At 44.1% G+C, this 19857-nt stretch overlaps 1 protein-coding gene across 1 annotated transcript in view; it reads left to right on the top strand.

The window, feature by feature from the left end:
- STAG1 (stromal antigen 1) overlaps positions 1 to 19857 on the top strand; it is a 383395-nt gene that overhangs the window by 51600 nt on the left and 311938 nt on the right. Inside the window, exon 2 of the mRNA XM_026649889.2 lies at positions 13843 to 13983. Coding sequence (XP_026505674.1) covers positions 13955 to 13983 — 29 coding nt within the window. The 5' untranslated portion in view covers positions 13843 to 13954. The remainder of the gene's footprint in view (positions 1 to 13842; positions 13984 to 19857) is intronic.

Genomic DNA, 19857 nt, shown 5'->3' with positions numbered 1-19857 from the left:
GAGGAGATGGGAACAATCTCCCCTGTAGCTAAAGCATCACTTTCTCACCCCTTTCCTGCTTCCAAAACCATTAGTTTCTCCAACAGCTGCTAGTGAAGTAGCTATTGTCAATACAAAATATCTGTGGCACACAGAAAATAAAATTCTTCCTCATGGGCACCTGGTGCTCCATGATCCATTACAACTGGTTGTTCCTCCACATGTTCCAAACACAGAGGCTGCTCTTTGAAAATTTCTGTCTAGTTTCACAGTGTACCTCTAGCAGGTGAGCGGCTTGGAAAACTGACAGCTTCTCTAGCTCCCAATGTCTTGTTTCTGGTTGAAGAAGCAGGAGCTTCTCTAGGCCTCTTCTCTTTTAATCTCCAGGCAAAGAAGCTTTTTCCATTAGATTTTTTTTTATTTTTGTCCTTTTCCTTACTACGGCAGTAGCGAGGAGGCTATTTTTGAGAATAGAAGTCTGCAGGAAACTGGTATTTGAGGAGGAAACATGGCAGCATAGTAGGCTCAGCTAAGCTCAAAGGGCCTCCTGCCACAGCCCGGCTTTGCAATAATGCACTGCCTCCCTCACTGTGCAGCAATGTGGCAGGCAAGCCTTAAACTGATGGGCAGAAATTCGTAACAGGAGCTGGCTTTGGAGAATCTTGAAGTCACTAAACCCTCGCTACGCAGGGCTTCAGACCAAGGTGAAGAATGACAGTAAGTGCTCACTCCAACAGGAGCAATATGGCAAGCAAGCCTTAAGTGGGAAGGAAATTCATCAGCAGGATGTGGCATTTTGGAAGCAATATGCCAGAGAGCCTTGGCTGTTTTTTCCTCTTCTGACTGGGGTGAAATATGTTGTCTGAGAGGCTGGTAAGTCAGAGGGGCAGAAAAATCTCAGGTGCAGGACCCCATCCCCCAAACACCACCACTTCTTTCAGACTCCCATTGTAACCAAGTATTTTTGCCCTGATTGCTCTAGGAAGGGCCTTAGCCAGTCTTGGTTGTGGTCATTATCCTGAACCTGTAGTCTCTCATGTAAGGTGCTTTGCATGTCTTGGAGAAGGGCAATTTCTGTCCATATGCACCATCTGCTGAATCTTTACTCCAAGAGTCTGTAAGGACAGATGAAATAGGTTACAGGCAGTCTTGCTCCAAGAGTCTTTATTAGCAAAGCCCGATAGAATTGGGTGTGTCTAATATCATGGAACACAGAATGAAAAAATGAGTGTTGGCTCTGGGCTCAATACTGACTAAGACAAAGTTGCCTACAAAGACTCTAATATCAGCACCAGAATTACCTACAGAGCCTGCAGTGTGCATTGCACATAAGACACTGGATTAGATGAAACTGAAAGCCCTCCTGTACCCACTATCCTCAGACTCGTCAAAGGCAGAGCCCACGTGTAAGACCATGGTCTGGTGTGGTTCTAAGGAAGGCAGGTAAGGAAAGAATGACCACTGTTGGCCATTCTTTCTCTAGATGGGAGATTCTTCAGATCAGTGGCTTCAGTGTGGCTGTACATGGAGCTACTTCAGTTGTCAGGGGGGGTATACAGGATGTGTCGATTGTTACAGGTTCTATTATTGCAACAACAAAGCAAGATCTTTCATCCAGATCCTGTGTAATAAGACTTGAACAAACTTTGAAAGATCTTGTTCATTGGATGTTTAGCTAGAATTGAATTTGAGGAAGCAATTGCCCAGCAAATGTTACTAGCTTAAGTGGTCGAGATTTATGACTTGGATGGACAGCAAACCAGAGCAATCAAAATTGGCTTCTACTTGATATATTCTAGAATATTTACTGCATATGACAACTGAGGATCTGTGAGATTATTTGCTGAAGGTTCACTTAATGGGTATATCTGCATACCACAATTTGATAATAAATTTGTATTTACTCATGGGTCAGTTAAAAGGCTCCTGAAGGGACTTGGAAATCTTTATCCACCAATGAAAGACCCTCTACCTGTAGGGGACCTCAGTTTAATGTTAGCACAGCTGATAAAATGCCATTTGAATCTTTTGTGGAGTGTACATTATTTCATTTATCTTTTAAGGTTGCCTTTATTATTATGATAACTGCAGCGAGGCAGGTCAATTAAGTAAATGCCCTTCTGGCATATCCTCCTTTTTCTATGCTTTAGAGACTTGACTTAAGATTTTTAACCCATATTGTGTCAGATTTCAATGGCAATCAAACTACAGCTGCCATTTCTCCCCCCGTCAAACCACACAGTAATGGAGAATTCACGATTTATAATTTTGATGCTAAAAGAGCCCTTGCCTATTATCTTAATAGAACTCAAGAATTTTACAAATCTAATAAATGGTTTATTTCATATCTAGACACTCATAAAGGTCAGACAATATCCTTTTTAACCGTTTCCAGATGGATCAAACTGTGTGTCAGGAAAGTTTATAAAATAGCAGTGCTCTCTTCCCCCCATGCGTTCTACCAGACCGGTGTCCACCCCATAGCTTGATTTAGATGTGCCTGTGTTGAAGGAATATGTAAAGCTGCCGCTGCAAATAAGAATTCCAAATGAATAAAGAATTAGAAAGTGTGAGGGTACTGCAAAAAAGGGCTAGAGGTGGAAAGAATGTGCTACCAAGCTCCTAACACTGAGACTTAGTCCTTCAGAAGAAACTGGAATAGCAGTTTCCCCCAGTCAAGGAAGTTCAAGGATGCTGATCTGACATGTGTAGGAATCTGAAACACTAGGGGTACCTGAACAACTATCAGTTAATTGTTAAAGGACATGATGATTTAGTTCCCATTCTCATGTGTCCAACTGGCATCTGCGTAGTCAGTTCAGTATAGGCTGCCCTTTGCTTAAATATGGGTCGTTTAAAATTATTAGATGTTTTATTTCGTTAGCTGCTTGAATCAGAGACTGTCCTTAATGGGAGCTTGGAATGTACCCAGCACACAACAGACACTACTGTAAACAGTCAATCAATATAAGTAACAAGTAATCATCAAAATTCCTTGCTGCCTCTGTTACCCTCAGGAGAATGGTATCGCATATGGTCACCTAGGGGAAACGGGGGAAGTTTTCAATGCTAGCCCTTAAACCGCAATCAGTTCAACAAGTAATCTGCCCCTGTTTTGTGAAATCTGAGTCTCTCACCCACGCTTTCCCAAACATGCCCTGGTTATGGTTGGACGGGATCACCAAGCATTGCAACTAGCTTTTTAAAAAGAGAGGGGTGACTTCCTGTTTGTCTCCCTTCCCCCACCAAAACCCGTGCCGCTTTTGTAAAAACAAACTATTTGGGGGGCTTTACACTGATGCCTGTCCTCAAGCACAATACAGGTTGCTAGGGGAAAGGGGGCTTTTTGGAAGTTTCAACCAGTGATCCTAAAGATGCCTTCACAAAAGCTGCAGCACAAGACCTCTCACCCATGCCTCGTGGCCTTACTCACCATGGCTGGATGCTGCAAGTGTCTGGGTACAGACCAGGTCCTTATGCTGCAATGCTGTGTGCTGCAGTGATGGCAGCAGAGTTAATACTGGAGTGGCCCAGGAAAGTGTCCTACCATGGTGGATGAAATAAGGCAGCCCTTCCCAGAAACCTTCTGCAAAGGATTGCAGAGTTTCTCCATGAAAGCTTCTTAGAGATCTCCATAGAGAATTTCAGGGTCATTCCCATGCACATAAACAGCTCTTTTCTGAGAGCACCCTCTGCATAGCTGGAGTGGCCACCGATACCCACTGCACCTACTTTTTTGTTCAGAATCAACATTAAAAATAATAGCATGTAACCCCTACAGTTTGATTGGAAGTGTGTACTCACCAGAGCTGCCGTCCCCGGCATCACATTCTGCCTACAGCTGGTCCTGTGAAGAGATGGGCTCCAGGGATAAAAACAGTTCTTGGCTGTCGGGGAGAATGGTTCCTCTGATTGCTTGCCACACACTCTTCTCCTCCTCCTCTTTTTTCCTCATCAACAATGTCCTCCTTGTTGCTCACGGTCGCCCAGTGCTCCTGGGAGGTATCCACGGAGTATTTCAGGGTAGTGGTGGGGTCGCTACCGAGAATCACATGCAGCTCCTCATAAAAGTGGTATGTCTGTGGGGTAGAACCAGAATGATTGTTCGCCTCCCTTGTCTTCTAATACGCTTGCCGAAGCTCCTTTATTTTCACGTGACTCTGCTGCGTATCCCTGGTGTAGCCCTTCTCCCCCATGCCCTGGCGATTTTGGCATAGATGTCAGTGTTTGTTCTGCTGGATTGACGCTCTGTCTGCACAGACTCTTCTTCCCACACAGCAATAAGATCCACCACCTCCTGTGTACTCCATGCTGGAGTGTGTTTGCGGCCTTGAGTTTCCATGAACGTGTGCTGGTGAGCTCTCCACACTGAGCAAAAGGAAATGAAAATTCAAAAGTTTCCTGGGGCTTTCACAAGGGAACGGCTGTTTCCTGTGTACCTGGCTGATGTGCAGTGGAGTTGAAAGTGCTCTCCAGAGCTGTCACAGCACAGCGCTGTGGGACACCTCCTGGAGGCCAATTCATTTGAATTACACAATGCATTGTCTACGCCAGTGGTTCTCAAAGCCAGTCTGCCGCCTGTTCAAGGAAAGCCCCTGGCAGGCCGGGCCGGTTTGTTTACCTGCTGTGTTCGCAGGTTCAGCCGATCGCGGCTCCCACTGGCCGTGGTTTGCTGCTCCAGGCCAATGGGGGCTGCGGGAAGGGCGGCCAGCATATCCCTCAGCCCACGCCGCTTCCCACAGCCCCCATTGGCCTGGAGCGGCGAACCGCGGCCAGTGCGAGCCTCGATCGGCTGAACCTGCAGATGCAGCGGGTAAACAAACCGGCCCGGCCCGCCAGGGGCTTTCCCTGAACAAGCGGCGGACCGGCTTTGAGAACCACTGGTCTACAGTACTAGCCCCATGTCGACCCATGGATGTCAAATCAAACGCTACACCTCTCATGGAGGTGGAGTACAGAAGTTGACTTTACAGGCCACTTAAGTTGGTGGAAGGGACTCTGTAATGGAGACCCATACAGTATTCAATCGACCTAACGTGGCTTATGTCGACCTAACTTTGTAGTGTAGACCAGGCCTGAGATGCTACCCAGGGCATTGCCGATTTTTGCATTAAGTTCCAGTTGAAGGGGAAATATTTCATTTTCCCTTAAGGAGCATTTTTACAGAGGGGGAAAAATCTTGGAATTCTTTCCTATTGGGATCTGACTTTGCTGTATAAGAAATGAATAAGTAGATTTTTGGAGGTAGCTAAATTTTGTAATGTTTATTAATCAAAATTGATAATTTGCCTTCTCAGCTTGGGCTGGTGACTGAGGCTTCAGTTCGCTGAACATCTCCCCTTGCTGGGAGCACATTATGAAAGGAATGTTTAAAATAAAAAAAGGGGCTGGAGTCTCTGTGCTTGGAAGTTGAGGAGGAATAAACGAGTTGTAATGGATCACAGAGCATCAGATACCCACTTCAGAGAAGAAAAAATTATGGTTAGATAAATCATTTTTTTTTACTGCTTTGGAGCAGCATAAAAATGTATTGTTAGTAGTACTGTTTCAGTAGTGCCTCGTGACCAACTGAGATCAGGGCCCATTGTGCTAGATGCGATACAAACACAAAATCTAAAAGGTCCCTGCTGCCAGCTGAATATCTGGCTGGCTCCTCCCAGGAGTTTTTCATTTCCAAACCTATGTGGCTGAAAGGGGAGGGGTGGGATTGCATGGGCCCTGGTGCCCCTGGTTGGGGAGGGCTCCAGCGTGGTTCTGAGTCCCGGAGTGGAGGGAAAAGGCATATCAAAATAACAAAATGCATGCTGTGTCAATTATATTGTGCATTTTCATACTTAATCCTGTAAAACAGTCCATTCTTCTTTGAGTGTCCTCTGCATAGTCCCACTCATGGATGCACCAGTTGTTGCAGGCTAGACAGTGGAAAAATTCTAGTAGAAGTGCCTTTAGATGCCCTTCTAGCCCTTCTTTCTGTGTTTGTGAATGTAAGGCTGTAAATGGGGCGTGACTCTCCCATACCACCTCAGTTCTTTTCAACTGCACCAGAAGACAGATGTGAACCTCTCCAGGTCCTTTGGCTCCACATTTGTTTTCAAAGCAGGTTTAGAGATCTTAGTACTAGTTTTATTGTTAATCATAGTTAGGAGAGCTTAATAGTTATAAGATAACTTAATTCCTTTGTTATAATTAATAATAGTTAGCTCTTCAGTTCCATCTCCAGTTCCATGTCAGAGCTGAAGAATTTTTAAGTGTGTATCCTGTCCAGTGATCTTCCTGGTGTCTGATGCTCAACCTAGTGCCTCGTGTGCCTGGATGAGGGCCATTCTCTATCAAGATGTTCAGTTTGCTCCACATTCCCTCCACAAGCTCAGAAGGATCTACAGAATAGGCTTCAAGAACTGATGGCTGCGTTGTGTTGATTACAAATTTGAAAAAGTGCCCAATGCTAGGACAGGAGTCCTGTCTTGGCTCCAGGCAAGTTCAGAATCAAGGAGAAAGAAGTTCTGTATAAGACATTGGTCTCTGCACCCGACTATGGATCTAAGGCAGTATCTGAATGGAAGGAAACCTTTCAAGTCATGAATGAAAGTAAAGCTTCCTTCAATTTTGTCATCTCTGTCAAATGTCAAGTTGCAAATTTGACATGAGGATTGAGAGCTGCAAACCGATCAACAGTGTATCCACTTCCCCACCATTTGGAAACCGGCTTTCTCAATTCCTCCAGGCATGGACCTCAGTCACATTGGACAATTGGGTTTTGGAGTAATAGAGAAAATCTGTGCCTTTTTAATTAGAAAACCTTTCAGTCCCATTCCTCTCCCTTTTCAGGGACCTGTCCCACGAGAACATATTAAGAAATCCAGTCTCTGATTTTATTAGGAGCAATAAAGGAGGTTCCAAAGGGGTCCAGAAAGGGGTGTTGTGCACAAGATATTTCCTAATATAAAAGGGAGTTGGAGGTCTCCATCCGCTATTAGACATGAGAAAGCTTAACACACATAGCAGGAAGTTCTAGATTCATATGTTGACTCTGGTGTCTATTATTCATTCCCTTTTGACTCTAAGTTGGTTTTCAACTTTTGAGCTAAAGGAGGATGCGTATTTCCATATCTCTGTAAGACCAAATCTCCACACACATCTACACTTTGCTATCTACCAGGATCATTTTCAATACAAGGTTCTATCTTTTGGCCTTTTCTGCTGCACTACAGTTTTAATGTTAGTTTTGTTAGCAGCTTGTCTGAGACGTTATGGTATTTTCGTCTATCTATATTTGGATGATTGGTTTCTCAAAGCTACAACAAAAGAAGGCCTTATGAAGAACATTTGCCTGATGTGTATTCTTTTTTGGAAAATTTAGGACTTGATGAATACTCAAGGAAGGCAACATCTTCCTTCCAATGGAGAGATATCTAAAATTTCATACTGTCATACAGATATTGATACAAAATCTCCTCTCAAAAGATAATTTTCTTTCAGGGTCTTCAGCTTCAGCAATTTGTCACACTTTATGCCAGACTCAGAATGAGACCTTTTCAGCATTAGTGACACAGAATTTCAACCCAAGCAAGGCCAACATGTTCAGAATACGCCATCTACAGCCTCAGGAAAAACTCTGACATCATAATCAAAAAGGCTGACAAAGGAGGTGTTCGTCATCATGAATAGGTCGGACTATGAACGAGCGGCTGCTAGGCAGCTCTCTAACACCACATTCTACAGGCGTTTACCAAAAGAAACTACACTATTTGCTCAAGAAACTCCCTGAAAAAGCACAAGAACAAATCTGCACAGACACACCCCTAGAGCCCTGGCCAGGGGTATTCTATCTGCTACCCAAGATCCATAAACCTGGAAATCCTCGATGCCCCATCATCTCAGGCATTGGCACCTTGACAGCAGGATTGTCTGGCTATGTAGACTCTCTCCTCAGGCCCTACACTACCAGCACTCCTAGCTATCTTTGAGACACCACTGACTTCCTGAGGAAACTACAATCCATTGGTGATCTCCCAGAAAACACCATCCTGGCCTCTATGGATGTAGAAGCCCTCTACACCAACATTCTACACAAAGATGGACTACAAGCCGTCAGGAACAGTATCCCTGATAATGTCACGGCAAACCTGGTGGCTGAACTTTGTGACTTTGTCCTCACCTACAACTATTTCACATTTGGGGACAATGCATACCTTCAAGTCAGCGACACTGCTATGGATACCCGCATGGCCCCACAGTATGCCAACATTTTTATGGCTGACTTAGAACAACGCTTCCTCAGCTCTCGTCCCCTAACGCCCCAACTCTACTTGTGCTACATTGATGACATCTTCATCATCTGGACCCATGGAAAAGAAGCCCTTGAGGAATTCCGCCATGATTTCAACAATTTCCATCCCACCACCAATCTCAGCCTGGACCAGTCAACACAAGAGATCCACTTCCTGGACACTACAGTGCTAATAAGCGATGGTCACATAAACACCACCCTATACTGGAAACCTACTGACCGCTATACTTACCTACATGCCTCCAGCTTTCATTCAGACCACACCACACAATTCATTGTCTACAGCCAAGCTCTAAGATATAACCGCATTTGCTCCAACCCCTCAGACAGAGACAAACACCTACAAGATCTCTATCTAGCATTCTTACAACTACAATACCCACCTGCTGAAGTGAGGAAATTGAAGAGATTGACAGAGCCAGAAGAGTACCCAGAAGTCACCTACTACAGGACATGCCCAACAAAGAAAGTAACAGAACGCCACTAGCTGTCACCTTCAGCCCCCAACTAAAACCTCTCCAGCGCCTCATCAAGGATCTACAACCTATCCTGAAGAACGATCCCTCACTCTCACAGATTTTGGGAGACAAGCCAGTCCTCGCTTACAGACAGCCCCCCAACCTGCAGCAACCACACAACAAAAACACTAACCCAGGAATCTATCCTTGCAACAAAGCCCGTTGCCAACTGTGTCCTCATATCTATTCAAGGGACACCATCATAGGACCTAATCACATAAGCCACACTATCAGAGGCTCGTTCACCTGCACATGTACCAATGTGATATATGCCATCATGTGCCAGCAATGCCCCTCTGCCATGTACATTGGCCAAACCAGACAGTCTCTACGCAAAAGAATAAATGGACACAAATCAGACGTCAAGAATTATAACATTCAAAAACCAGTCGGAGAACACTTCAGTCTCCCTGGACACTCAATAACAGACTTAAAAGTGGCAATTCTTCAACAAAAAAACCTTCAAAAACAGACTCCAACGAGAAACTGCAGAATTGGAATTAATTTGCAAACTGGACACTATTAAATTAGGCTTGAATAAAGACTGGGAGTGGATGGGTCATTACACAAATTAAAATCTATTTCCCCATGCTAATTTTCCCCCCTACTGTTACTCTCACTTTCTTGTCAACTGTTGGAAATTGGCCATTCTGATTATCACTACAAAAGTTTTTTTCTCCTGCTGATAATAGCCCACCTTAATTGATTACTCTTGTTACAGTTGGTATGGCAACACCCATTTTTTCATGTTCTCTCTGTGTGTGTGTGTGTGTGTGTGTGTGTGTGTATATATCTTCCTACTGTATTTTCCACTGCATGCATCCGATGAAGTGGGTTTTAGCCCACGAAAGCTTATGCTCAGATAAATTTGTTAGTCTCTAAGGTTCCACAAGTACTCCTCGTTCTCTCCCAAAAGCAATTCTAGTGTCCTTGTCGGGATGGACTCAACCAGAGAATGTTCTTAAAGGAATATCTTTCAGTCCTCTTACTCCTTTGTTGATGATCACTTTGGATACTTCCAAGACAGGATGGAGAACTCATTGAGACTATATATTGATTTGGGAATGTTAGAGCTATGGAGAAAAGATATTACATATAAATAGGGCCCTATCAAATTCATGGTCCATTTTGTTCAATTTCATGGTCATAGGATTTAAAAATTTTTAAATTTCATGTCAGCTATTTAAATCTGAAATTTCACGGTATTGTAATTGTAGGGGTCCTGACCCAAAAAGGAGTTGTGGTGGGGGGGTCGCAAAGTTATTGGGGGGGAGGGGGTTGGAGTACTGCTACCCTTATTCCTGCGCTGCTGCTGGCAGCAGTGTTGCCTTCAGAGAAGGGCAGCTGGAGAGTGGCGGCTGCAGGCTGGGAGCCCAGCTCTAAAGGCAGAGCTGTCTCCAGTAGCAGCGCAGAAATAAGGATGGCATAGTATGGTATTGCCACCCTTACTTCTGTGCTGCTGCTGGCGGGGTGCTGCCTTCAGAGCTGGGCGCCTGGCCAACAGCTGCCGCTCTCCAGCTGCCCAGCTCTGAAGTCAGTGCAGAAGTAAGGATGCCAATATTGTGACATCCCCTAAAATAAACTGGTGACCCCCCTGCAACTCCCTTTTGAGTCAAGACCCCCAATTTGAGAAACGCTGGTCTCCCCAGTAAAATCTGTGTAGTATAGGGTAAAAACACACAAAAGACCAGATTTCATGGGGGGTGACTAGATTTCATGGTCCGTGGACACATTTTTCATGACCATGTATTTGGTAGGGCCCTACATATAAATATGCTAGAACTGAGGGCTATCAGTGTAGCTCTGAAATAATTTTCTTCCCCATAGAATCATAGAATATCAGGTTTGGAAGGGACCTCAGGAGGTCATCTGTCCAACCCCCTGCTCAAAGCAGGACCAATCCCCAGACAGATTTTTACCCCAGTTCCCTAAATGGCCCCCTCAGGGATTGAAATCACAACTCGAGGTTTAGCAGGCCAATGCTCAAACCACTGAGCTATCCCTCCCCCTTATTCACAACAAGGTAATACAAGTCGTCATGGACAATACAACAGCTGTGTCATTACCTGAACATGCAGGGAGGAGTTCATGCGTATCAACTATACAAGGAGACAGTCAAACTGGTGTATGTGCAACAATTGCTCTTCACTTAGCAGGCAGGGACAATGACAAAGCACACCAGCTCAGCAGAGGCCTGACACAACTGCATGAAAGGTCTATAAAGGATTCACTAATTCAAAACACATTCAGCTTTTGAAGGTTTCCAGAGATAGTTCTCTTCACCATCATGCAGGACATGCAGTGCCTCATTTCTTCTCAAGGGCAGACAGAAAGTCTATCCATTTTGCTCCTGTTTCTTCTGAATTGGGAGAAGGTATTGTTGTATGCTTTCCACTGATACAGAAGGTACTGAGAGAGAGGAGGCATGATGGGACCAAGGTAATCTTAATAGCTCCTCCATGGTCAAGTCAACAGTGGAGGGTGTTTGCCTACTACTGAAATCTATGAAAGGCTCTATCTTTAAGGATTCAGAGAATTTCAGGCCAGAAGGGATCATTAGATCATCTAGTCTGATCTCCTGCATATCACAGGCCATTAAAATTCACCCAGTTTGCTCCTGTATTGAGCCCAGTAATTTGTGTTTGACTAAAGTGTAACTTGTGTTTTGACTAAAGCAAATGATCCAGAAAGAAGTTATAGATCTTTTGATTTGAAGACACCAAAAGATGAAGAATCCACCACTTTCCTTGGCAGTTTGTTCCAATGGTTAATCGCCTTTGCTGTTAAAAACCATGAATGTGTGTGCCAATTCAGAGTTTCATAAGGATAAATGTTATATTTAATCCACACAAACTGCAGAGGCTGAAAGAAAATGTTGTATTTTGGTCATTGGTCACCCTTTTGTATGCTGGTGTTGCACATTTGCAGGTTTGAAGGTTGAGAGATGTGCTTCGTGCCGACAGGAATGGGGAAGCACACTAGGCAGAGCTGCTGCTGCGGCCGCTTCTGACTATCCATTTTCCAGAAGTGGGAAAAGCTATAGCATGTTGTGTCATCACTACTAAATATGATGTTTGTTGCTCCTGGTATATCTACTTTCAGTACCTTTTTAAATGGTGGTAAAATGACATGGAGACAAAAACCTTCCTAATGCATGTTGCAGCCTCTCATGCTGTTCACGAGGTTTGACACAAATCATGGGAGCAGCTTCATCAATGCAGTTTCTACCTTTGTTTCCCAATCAGGTGCAGCTCCCCATGTCATTTCCCTAATCTTGCGGAACCTACTTAAGTACATCAGCCAAGTATAAAAATTAAGAAATTAACGCTAAACATTCCTTTATTTTAGTGACTCTTTAAGGATCCATCAGGATGCACCCAAAGCTTTAAAGGCATGGAATGAAGATATTTAAGGGAAAGTTCCTAGCATTCATTTCTTCCTTCACAGTGTCTACACGGCTTTCTGTAGCACACTGCAGCATTCCATAATAAAGGCTATGTTTTAGTCATGGGTAGTTTTAGTAAAAGTCATCGACAGGTCATGAGCAGTAAACAAAAAATCACGGCCCGTGACCTGTCCATGACTTATACTCTACCCCTGATTAACTCTTGGGAGGGCTGCGAGTGCTCAGGGGGCGGCGGCACAGGGGGTGCTGCAGGTGCTGGGCAGGGTTGGCGGGACTCACAGGCTCCCTACCTGGCTTCTCAGAAGTGGCGACATGTCCCTCCCTAAGCTCCTAGCTCTGCTCGCTGCCAGCTCCGCAGCTCCCATTGGCCGGGAAGTGCGGCCAATGGGAGCTGCAAGGGCAGTGCTTGCAGGCGGAGGCAGTGTGTGGAGCTAGGAGCTGAGGAGGGACATGTTGCTGCTTCTGGGGAGACCCCCAAATTCCTCACCCCCTTCCGTGCCTGAGCCCCCTCCCACACCTGAACTCCTGCTGGTTGGGGGGAGGGTGGCCCGAGACCGCCCTAGCAGTGGCTGGTGTGGCTGGCCCAGGGGCTGCCCGAGCTGCACCAGCCGCTGCAGAAGTCACGGAGGTCACAATAAGTCATGAAATCCGTGATCTCCATGACAAACTTGCAGTCTTATCCATCCAGTCTTATCTTATCTCATCCATAATGCATTCACTTTCATTTCCCACAGATACTGAAAAACAACACACACGCTTTATTTATCAAACTCACATCTAATGCAACAACTTTACAGCAACCCCTCATATTCTGTTGTATCAACAGATCAGCCCATCTGAGTTTCTCACAGTTCATGATGTGATTAACTCACTAGTCTCCAGACTAGAGGGTTCCTCTTGTGAGAATGCATAATTGTCTATTTTATTTTAAGTTCTGCCTTACTGTGTAAGGTGGACGAATTTAGCCTTGTTTTTGGAATCCTCATGGTTAAAATCCTTTTCAGTACAGTTAGACATTCTTGTATCTGCAGTTTGGATTGCATAGAGGGAACAATCATCTAAAACTCTTTCATCCTGCGTTTTATTAGCTAGTCTAATCAGGCAGCTGGAGTTCTAGGAAGGTAATGTTAACAGGCAGAGTTTTGTTTTAAGGCCTTCTTCAGCTCAGGATTAACTTTTGGTTAAAGTTAAACCCTATTGAATAGGTTCTGTTTTTCCTGGGTTGAATAGAAAGTGCGTTCACTAGTCCCTCATACTCTATACTCTTATATTTACATTTATTTTGTATTGTTTGTGTCTTTAGTTTTTTGTTTTCTTAGAATATTATGTATACAAAACTCTGTTAATGTGACCTCAGCATGAATATATATCTAGGAATACAAAATGCCATACGTGTAATTTCTTAAAAAATGTCATATTGTCTATTGTTCAGATTAATGTGGCTGGGCCCAGTTGTAATGACTGTATGCAAGGATATAGCCAAGTTGCCATGGGATATTCATTCTGAATTTTTGGAGTGTCGTATGATTGAAATAGTAAACTTAATACAGAGCTAACAGATTTTAGTCTATAACAATGTTTCATTTAATATATTGAATGTCCGTTTTGAAATCATGACTTTAATAAGTTTTCATCTTTTTATTTTATAGATTGGACTTTGAGATTAATGAACATAGTTACCAGGAAGTTGTCTTGTAACATCATCATTAGAAGAAATTCTATGTAGTTGTAATATTTCATAGAGGGTGCCGTGCTACAAAAATGATTACTTCAGATTTGCCGGTGTTACAGTGAGTAGTTAACATTTTTTTCTTTTTTATTTAAATTCTTCAGATTACTAAAGATACGAAGAAGAATACTTCTTGGGGAGGAAGGGATGGCTTTGAGGTTAAGGCATGGGACTGATATTGAGGTGCATATTTGTGTCTTTGCTACAGACTTCCTGTGTGGACTGTAAGTAGGGTGACCAGATGTCCTGATTTTATAGGGACAGTCCCGATATTTGGGGATTTGCGTTATATAGGTGCCTATTACCCCACACCCCTTGTCCTGGTTTTTCATACTTGCTGTCTGGTCACCCTAACTGCAAGTCACCCGAAGTAGTAGTCCAGTTTGAAAAGTGACTATGTAAAAGTGGCATCATCTCACTGAACAGATACGTTTCTTTTCTTCCTGCATCAGTAATAAAAATAATTTTTTACCATTTCTTATTTCTGATAGCACTGCAGAGCCAGCAGAGCTGTGGAAGTATGAGCTGGATTCTAGTCCTCACTTGTTATAAACAAAATTGTTAATTAATCCAATTGTACATTCTCCTTTATAGCCAGGTCTACATATCTCACAAAAGATCTTTAGCTTCTGCTGTAGGATAATAGGCTGGCTGTGTTTGCCTACAAGCACCCCACAATGTTTGTTGGGGAATGTAAGTTGGTTGTGCAGACAAAATGAGTCAAATGGACCCCCTCCTAGATAAGGTAAGGGCATTAGAGTGGATTGAATGGAAGTGGCTGTCCAGAGTGTGAGCTGAGCAGATTGAAGGATGCAATTCTAGGAGCATCCAAGTCTGGGTAAAAGTTGGGGCAGAACTTTGTTGCCTTGTTAATATCTTTAATAAAATCCAAACCCTATGGAGGGGTCAACTTAGATTCTATGTAGTGTGGACTGTGTGTGAGAGCAGGTTAGGAAAGGCACCTGCTTACATGCTGCTTGGAGGCAGAAATCAGGATTGTCAGTCATTTCCTGAGGTCTGGGCTCCAGCCTTGGATTGCCTACTAGTTCTCTCCTATCTTTAAATGGCAGCAGGACAACATATTTCCTTCTCCAAAGCAAGAGCAGTTTTTTTAAAGTATATTCTAGAATTTTAAATTTTTCCACTTAATTTGGAACATATTTGTGCTTGGCTATCTAACTTTTCTGAGCAGGACTACTCTTCAAGATCTGCTGAAACCTGGAACCATCTTTCTCTCCTGCAGCTCAGTGTGCAGACAGCACACTTGGGAAAAAGAAGCCACAACCTTTCTCTTCCTAAAGTGACTAGATGGGAATTTTTGCCGCTGATGTTCCCAGGCACCTTCCCAGGCACCCAAGTGGAAGAGAGAAGTAACTGTTCAGGCTTCCCACCCCTGCCAGCAAATTCCCTTCCCCCAGCATTCAAGCAGACTGTCAAGGAGCAGTCAAAAAAGGTCACTTCAGCCTACCAACCTGAACTGTGATCCCGGGGAAACTCAAACAAAGCTCAACATAGCAGGAATAGACAGCTGCACCTCCTGAGAAGCAGATCCTTCATAACAGGACAGACATTGGCTCAGGAACGAAAGTCTCATTAATAAAGAGAGGTACTTTCAGCAGCTTTTAGGGATCAATGGCCACAGTAATGTCCAACTGACTATTTCCGTCTTTGTCTCTCAAGAAATGAGCCATCCATTTTGTCTTATAGGAACCTCTTTTAGATTTTCTGCTCCGCAGCTTGGGAGTAGGAGATCCCTGATAGTTTTGCGTATTAGGACTCCAAAGGCTCAATTTTATCTTCTAGCCCATAGTACCCAGCCATCTTACTCTGTGACCTTTCATCATGGGGTCAACACCTGTATTTTTGCTGGCACTCCCTGTTTCAGAAGGATTCCTTCCAAAGAGATGTCTCTTTCTTCAGAGTGCAAAACACCTGTGCCTCAGAGTACTCCAAGGTCAAAAGCAAGGTCTTCTGCAGGTGCTCTTGTGAATCCTACAAAGAAGATGCTACACAACAACCTGAATTCCTAGTCTGTTTCTGAGGTGCTGCAGAACAGCCCCAAAGAGAGAAATGAACTCTGCTTCTTTCTCTGACCAGTCTGACCCTTCCAGAGATTCCAGGCAGTGTTTCAGGCATTCGAGGAAAGGCACACCCTGCTTTGGTGCTTTTCCAGGTGACTTGGTCTGATGATAGCAAGTACTGCATTTGCCCCGGCAAAACTTTAACAACCTCAGCAACATTAGCAAATGTCCATCATTGATGTATATGCACAGGTTAAGGGTGTGGTGTGTGTTCACAGCAAAAATGTGAGGTTATCGCTAAGGTTTGGCTTTCTGCGTAATGTGTTGTGTAGTATGTTTTCTTCTCTGAGGCAGAAGGGAGTTTCTTGATGATATGTGTAGTCTGTTGTTCTCAGTAGAAACCTGCTGTGTGACGAGTCTGATACAGTTAAGAGCTGTCCAATAACCTGGCATTTCCTTATGGCCATTAACTTGTCATCAAGGGTTTGCACTTACCGAACCTTAACTGGTTTAAAATTAAGCTTTTATTTATGCTAATGTGGCAATTCTAATAGAGGAGGTGTATGGGAGCGTATTGGGGGCACATGGAAAAGTGGAGAATGGATGGCTCTCCTCACTTTCCTTATGGTGTGAGGAAAATGACTGGAGCACAGATGTTTATGATAGTGGAGAAAGCAGAGAGTCAAGTGAGGAGGGCAGGAATGAGTACAGGAATACCTCTGTGTGTCAGTTGTCCCATCCTTATTGCAGGGCTAATGAGGTAGGTAATGTTCACCTGAGAAAAGACTTTTCCCTGTGATCCTGCAGGAGTTGTTGCGGGATGGAGGAGATGAATGCCACCCAGTTCCCCCCTACTTATCCCATTCCAATTTTATGGAAAGGTGTGGGTAAGGGCGAGGGCATAGAAGATTCCCCACTTCTTGTTTGATTTATGAGATGGCAGTTTGTGCATCCTTCCCTCGTGGCCTAAATCTTACTTCAGCTCAGGAATGCCTGTATTATTATGAGAACCTATCCTATGTAGCATCTGCTTTGCCAAGCCATTCAAGGCTCTTCAGAGTAGAGGAGCCTCTTTTGAAGCCACAGAGCTTTGAAAGAAGTTAGGGAACCTCCAGCACTGGAGCTCATAGCTCCTGTACCCTGGAAATCCTGGCTGCTGCTTCCCATGAGTGGGCCTGGGTTCACAGCATACAGGAGCTATGGACCTTAGTGCTAGGGGCTCTCCTGCTCTTGTGGAAGGTCTGTCGCTTTGACAGAGACTCCCATGTTCTGAGGTGCTGTGTATGTTGCATATGACAGGCTGCCTCTGCCAAGGAGTGGAGGCTGTTCTTTACTTCATGTCCCCACTACATCAGATGAAAGGGAGGCTGTGGGGAGCAAATCTTCCCACCTGACCATGTGCACCATTGGAGTCCTTCTTGAGCTCTCACTGCTGCGCCCTTTGCAGGAGGACTCACCACCTCATTAGACTGACAGTGTCATGTGGTGAACTTCTGATGAGGATCCCTGCAAACCAGAAGTATCTTGCCATTAAGAAAGGTGATTGGGGAGTGGTCTATCAGAAAGATTGAGAGTGCTTTGCTTCCTATAAAGAGTAGAGGGGGGAGGATTGTAAATTATTCAGTTGTTCCTTCCACACCCACCATACTAGTGTGATGGTCTCTATCTTGTCTGACACATCAGGGATTGAACTGGGACTCTCCAGATCTTCAGCAAAGAGCCAAGCATTTGGTTTAGGGCTGTAGTAGATTTACACCTTCTGTTGATACAAAGGGGACATGTAGCACTTACTGACTTATGCGCCGTAGAGCTAGGAGTGCTGTAGGATTTGTTGAGGCTAGGGGAAATCTTTGGAGACTAGGAGATCTGGAGGCATGCTCTGGCAAAGGTAAGGGGAACCCACTGGGGACCTTCCCTCCTTCCCCCCACAGTCTCCTGGACCCCATCTCCTAATAGTTTTCTGTCCAGTTTTCTGAGCACTGGGTTGGTCATCTTCTCTGAGGCCACTCTTGCTTTAGTCCTATTGGAAACAATATGAGATCGTAGGCATCTTTACAAAGGGCAGCCTCACTTCCACATGCAAATGGTGGTCCCTAAGGCAGTCTATGGCTTCAGTCACATTTATAAGTTACAACAAATGGTGGCTGCTTTGAATAAGTCAGTTAGCTACATCATAACCATTGCCAGTATTCTAGGCATAATCATCAATGTTGTCACTTTTGCTGTACTGCTGCAAACTGGTTTGACACCACTCAATTAAGTCAAGTAGTTAATTGTCCATTTTTTCTTTGCATAGTTTTTCTTTTTCTGAGAATAAAGAATTCTTTCTGCATGTATTTTCATGACAACAAAAGTGTTCCGAAAAAAGTGACACCCTTTCTAAAAATCTGAAAGTGATTTTCTAATACTCTGATATTTGACAACTACAAAATCTTGGAACTCAAATACACTTTAGAAAATTCAGACATATTCAGATTTATAATATCCATTACTTTTCTCAAAAAATATTTAGGTGAGAACAGAATTACAAAAGCCTCAAGGGGCTATTCTAGCACAACCCAAATTTACAGAACAATTTTGATAAAATCACATTGGAGGATCTGTGAACCTGGCCATGAAGGAGGATGGTGCCAGATCCACAGAACGGATCTACACTTGTTTGCGTTTAAGGCCATATAATCTTAGCAAAATTGGCCTGATTTTCCCTTCACACCCAATTTATACCAGTGTAACTCCCTTTACTTCAGAGGAGTTACCCATGATTTTTGTTAATATGAAATAAAAATGAGACCCTGATAATTCTGAAAGATGGATCTGGTGCTCTGCCACAAGTGGTCTTTGACCCATAGAGATCTTGTTGAATTAGTTTATTGGTAATACAAGTGAAAGTTAAAATAAATCCATTCATGTCGGCTTGAGAAATAATCTCATTTATGAGCTCTTCAGGGGCAGAACCCAGTACTCCAGAGGATGAGTGACTGGTCTGGTTTCTTCAAGTAGCAATCCTCTGGTTGAAGAGCCATTGTAGGACCAGTGGACCTGACTTCTAGAAGAAAGGAAATTTTCGGGTACCAATTTTTACTATTTAAAGTTTGGTCCTGATCTGAAAAGGTGGCACTATGGGCTTCCACACTTAGGGCTGGTCTACACTACATAGTTAGGTCGACATAAGGCAGTTTATGTTGACCTAATTATGTCAGTGTCTACACTACAGCCTTCTTCCTGCTGATGTAAGTGCCCTATGTGGCAAGGCACCTCCTCCATCTCTCCAGACTTAGCACTTCCTCCTCTGGTGATGGTGGGCCTAGGGTAATCAGCCCCACTTAGGGCAGGGTTTGCCTTCCCCCTTTCTGCTCCTTTGGTCGTATTTTCAGGGTCGGCCTATGGGTGATCCTCCACCAAACAAAAAGGAAACACCCTCATAAACACATAAACCCCAGAGGTATACCTTTTGCTGCCTCCTTGCTGGTGCAGGGTGTCGTCCTGTTGGTTGCCCTGGGGTGTCAGTCCTTCCCCTAGCAGGCACTCAGGTGTGGCTCTTTCCCCTCTAGGAAGGAGCACAGCCTCTCACCCTGGAGCAGGTTATTTTCCCTGCTGCCACTAGCCTGGCAGGAGCTTCTTTCTCTCTTCCCCCTTTCTCTCATCAGAGGAGGGGTTTTAAAAGTAGATATAGAATCATAGAATATCAGGATTGGAAGGGACCTCAGGAGGTTCATAGATTCATAGATTCATAGATTCTAGGACTGGAAGGGACCTCGAGAGGTCATCGAGTCCAGTCCCCTGCCCGCATGGCAGGACCAAATACTGTCTAGACCATCCCTGATAGACATTTATCTAACCTACTCTTAAATATCTCCAGAGATGGAGATTCCACAACCTCCCTAGGCAATTTATTCCAGTGTTTAACCACCCTA

The sequence above is a fragment of the Terrapene carolina genome, unplaced genomic scaffold, assembly GCF_002925995.2.
Source record: "Terrapene carolina triunguis isolate 2854851 unplaced genomic scaffold, T_m_triunguis-2.0 Scaffold88, whole genome shotgun sequence".
In the NCBI taxonomy this organism is placed as follows: domain Eukaryota; kingdom Metazoa; phylum Chordata; order Testudines; family Emydidae; genus Terrapene; species Terrapene triunguis.
This window is presented reverse-complemented; position numbering and strand designations above follow the sequence as displayed.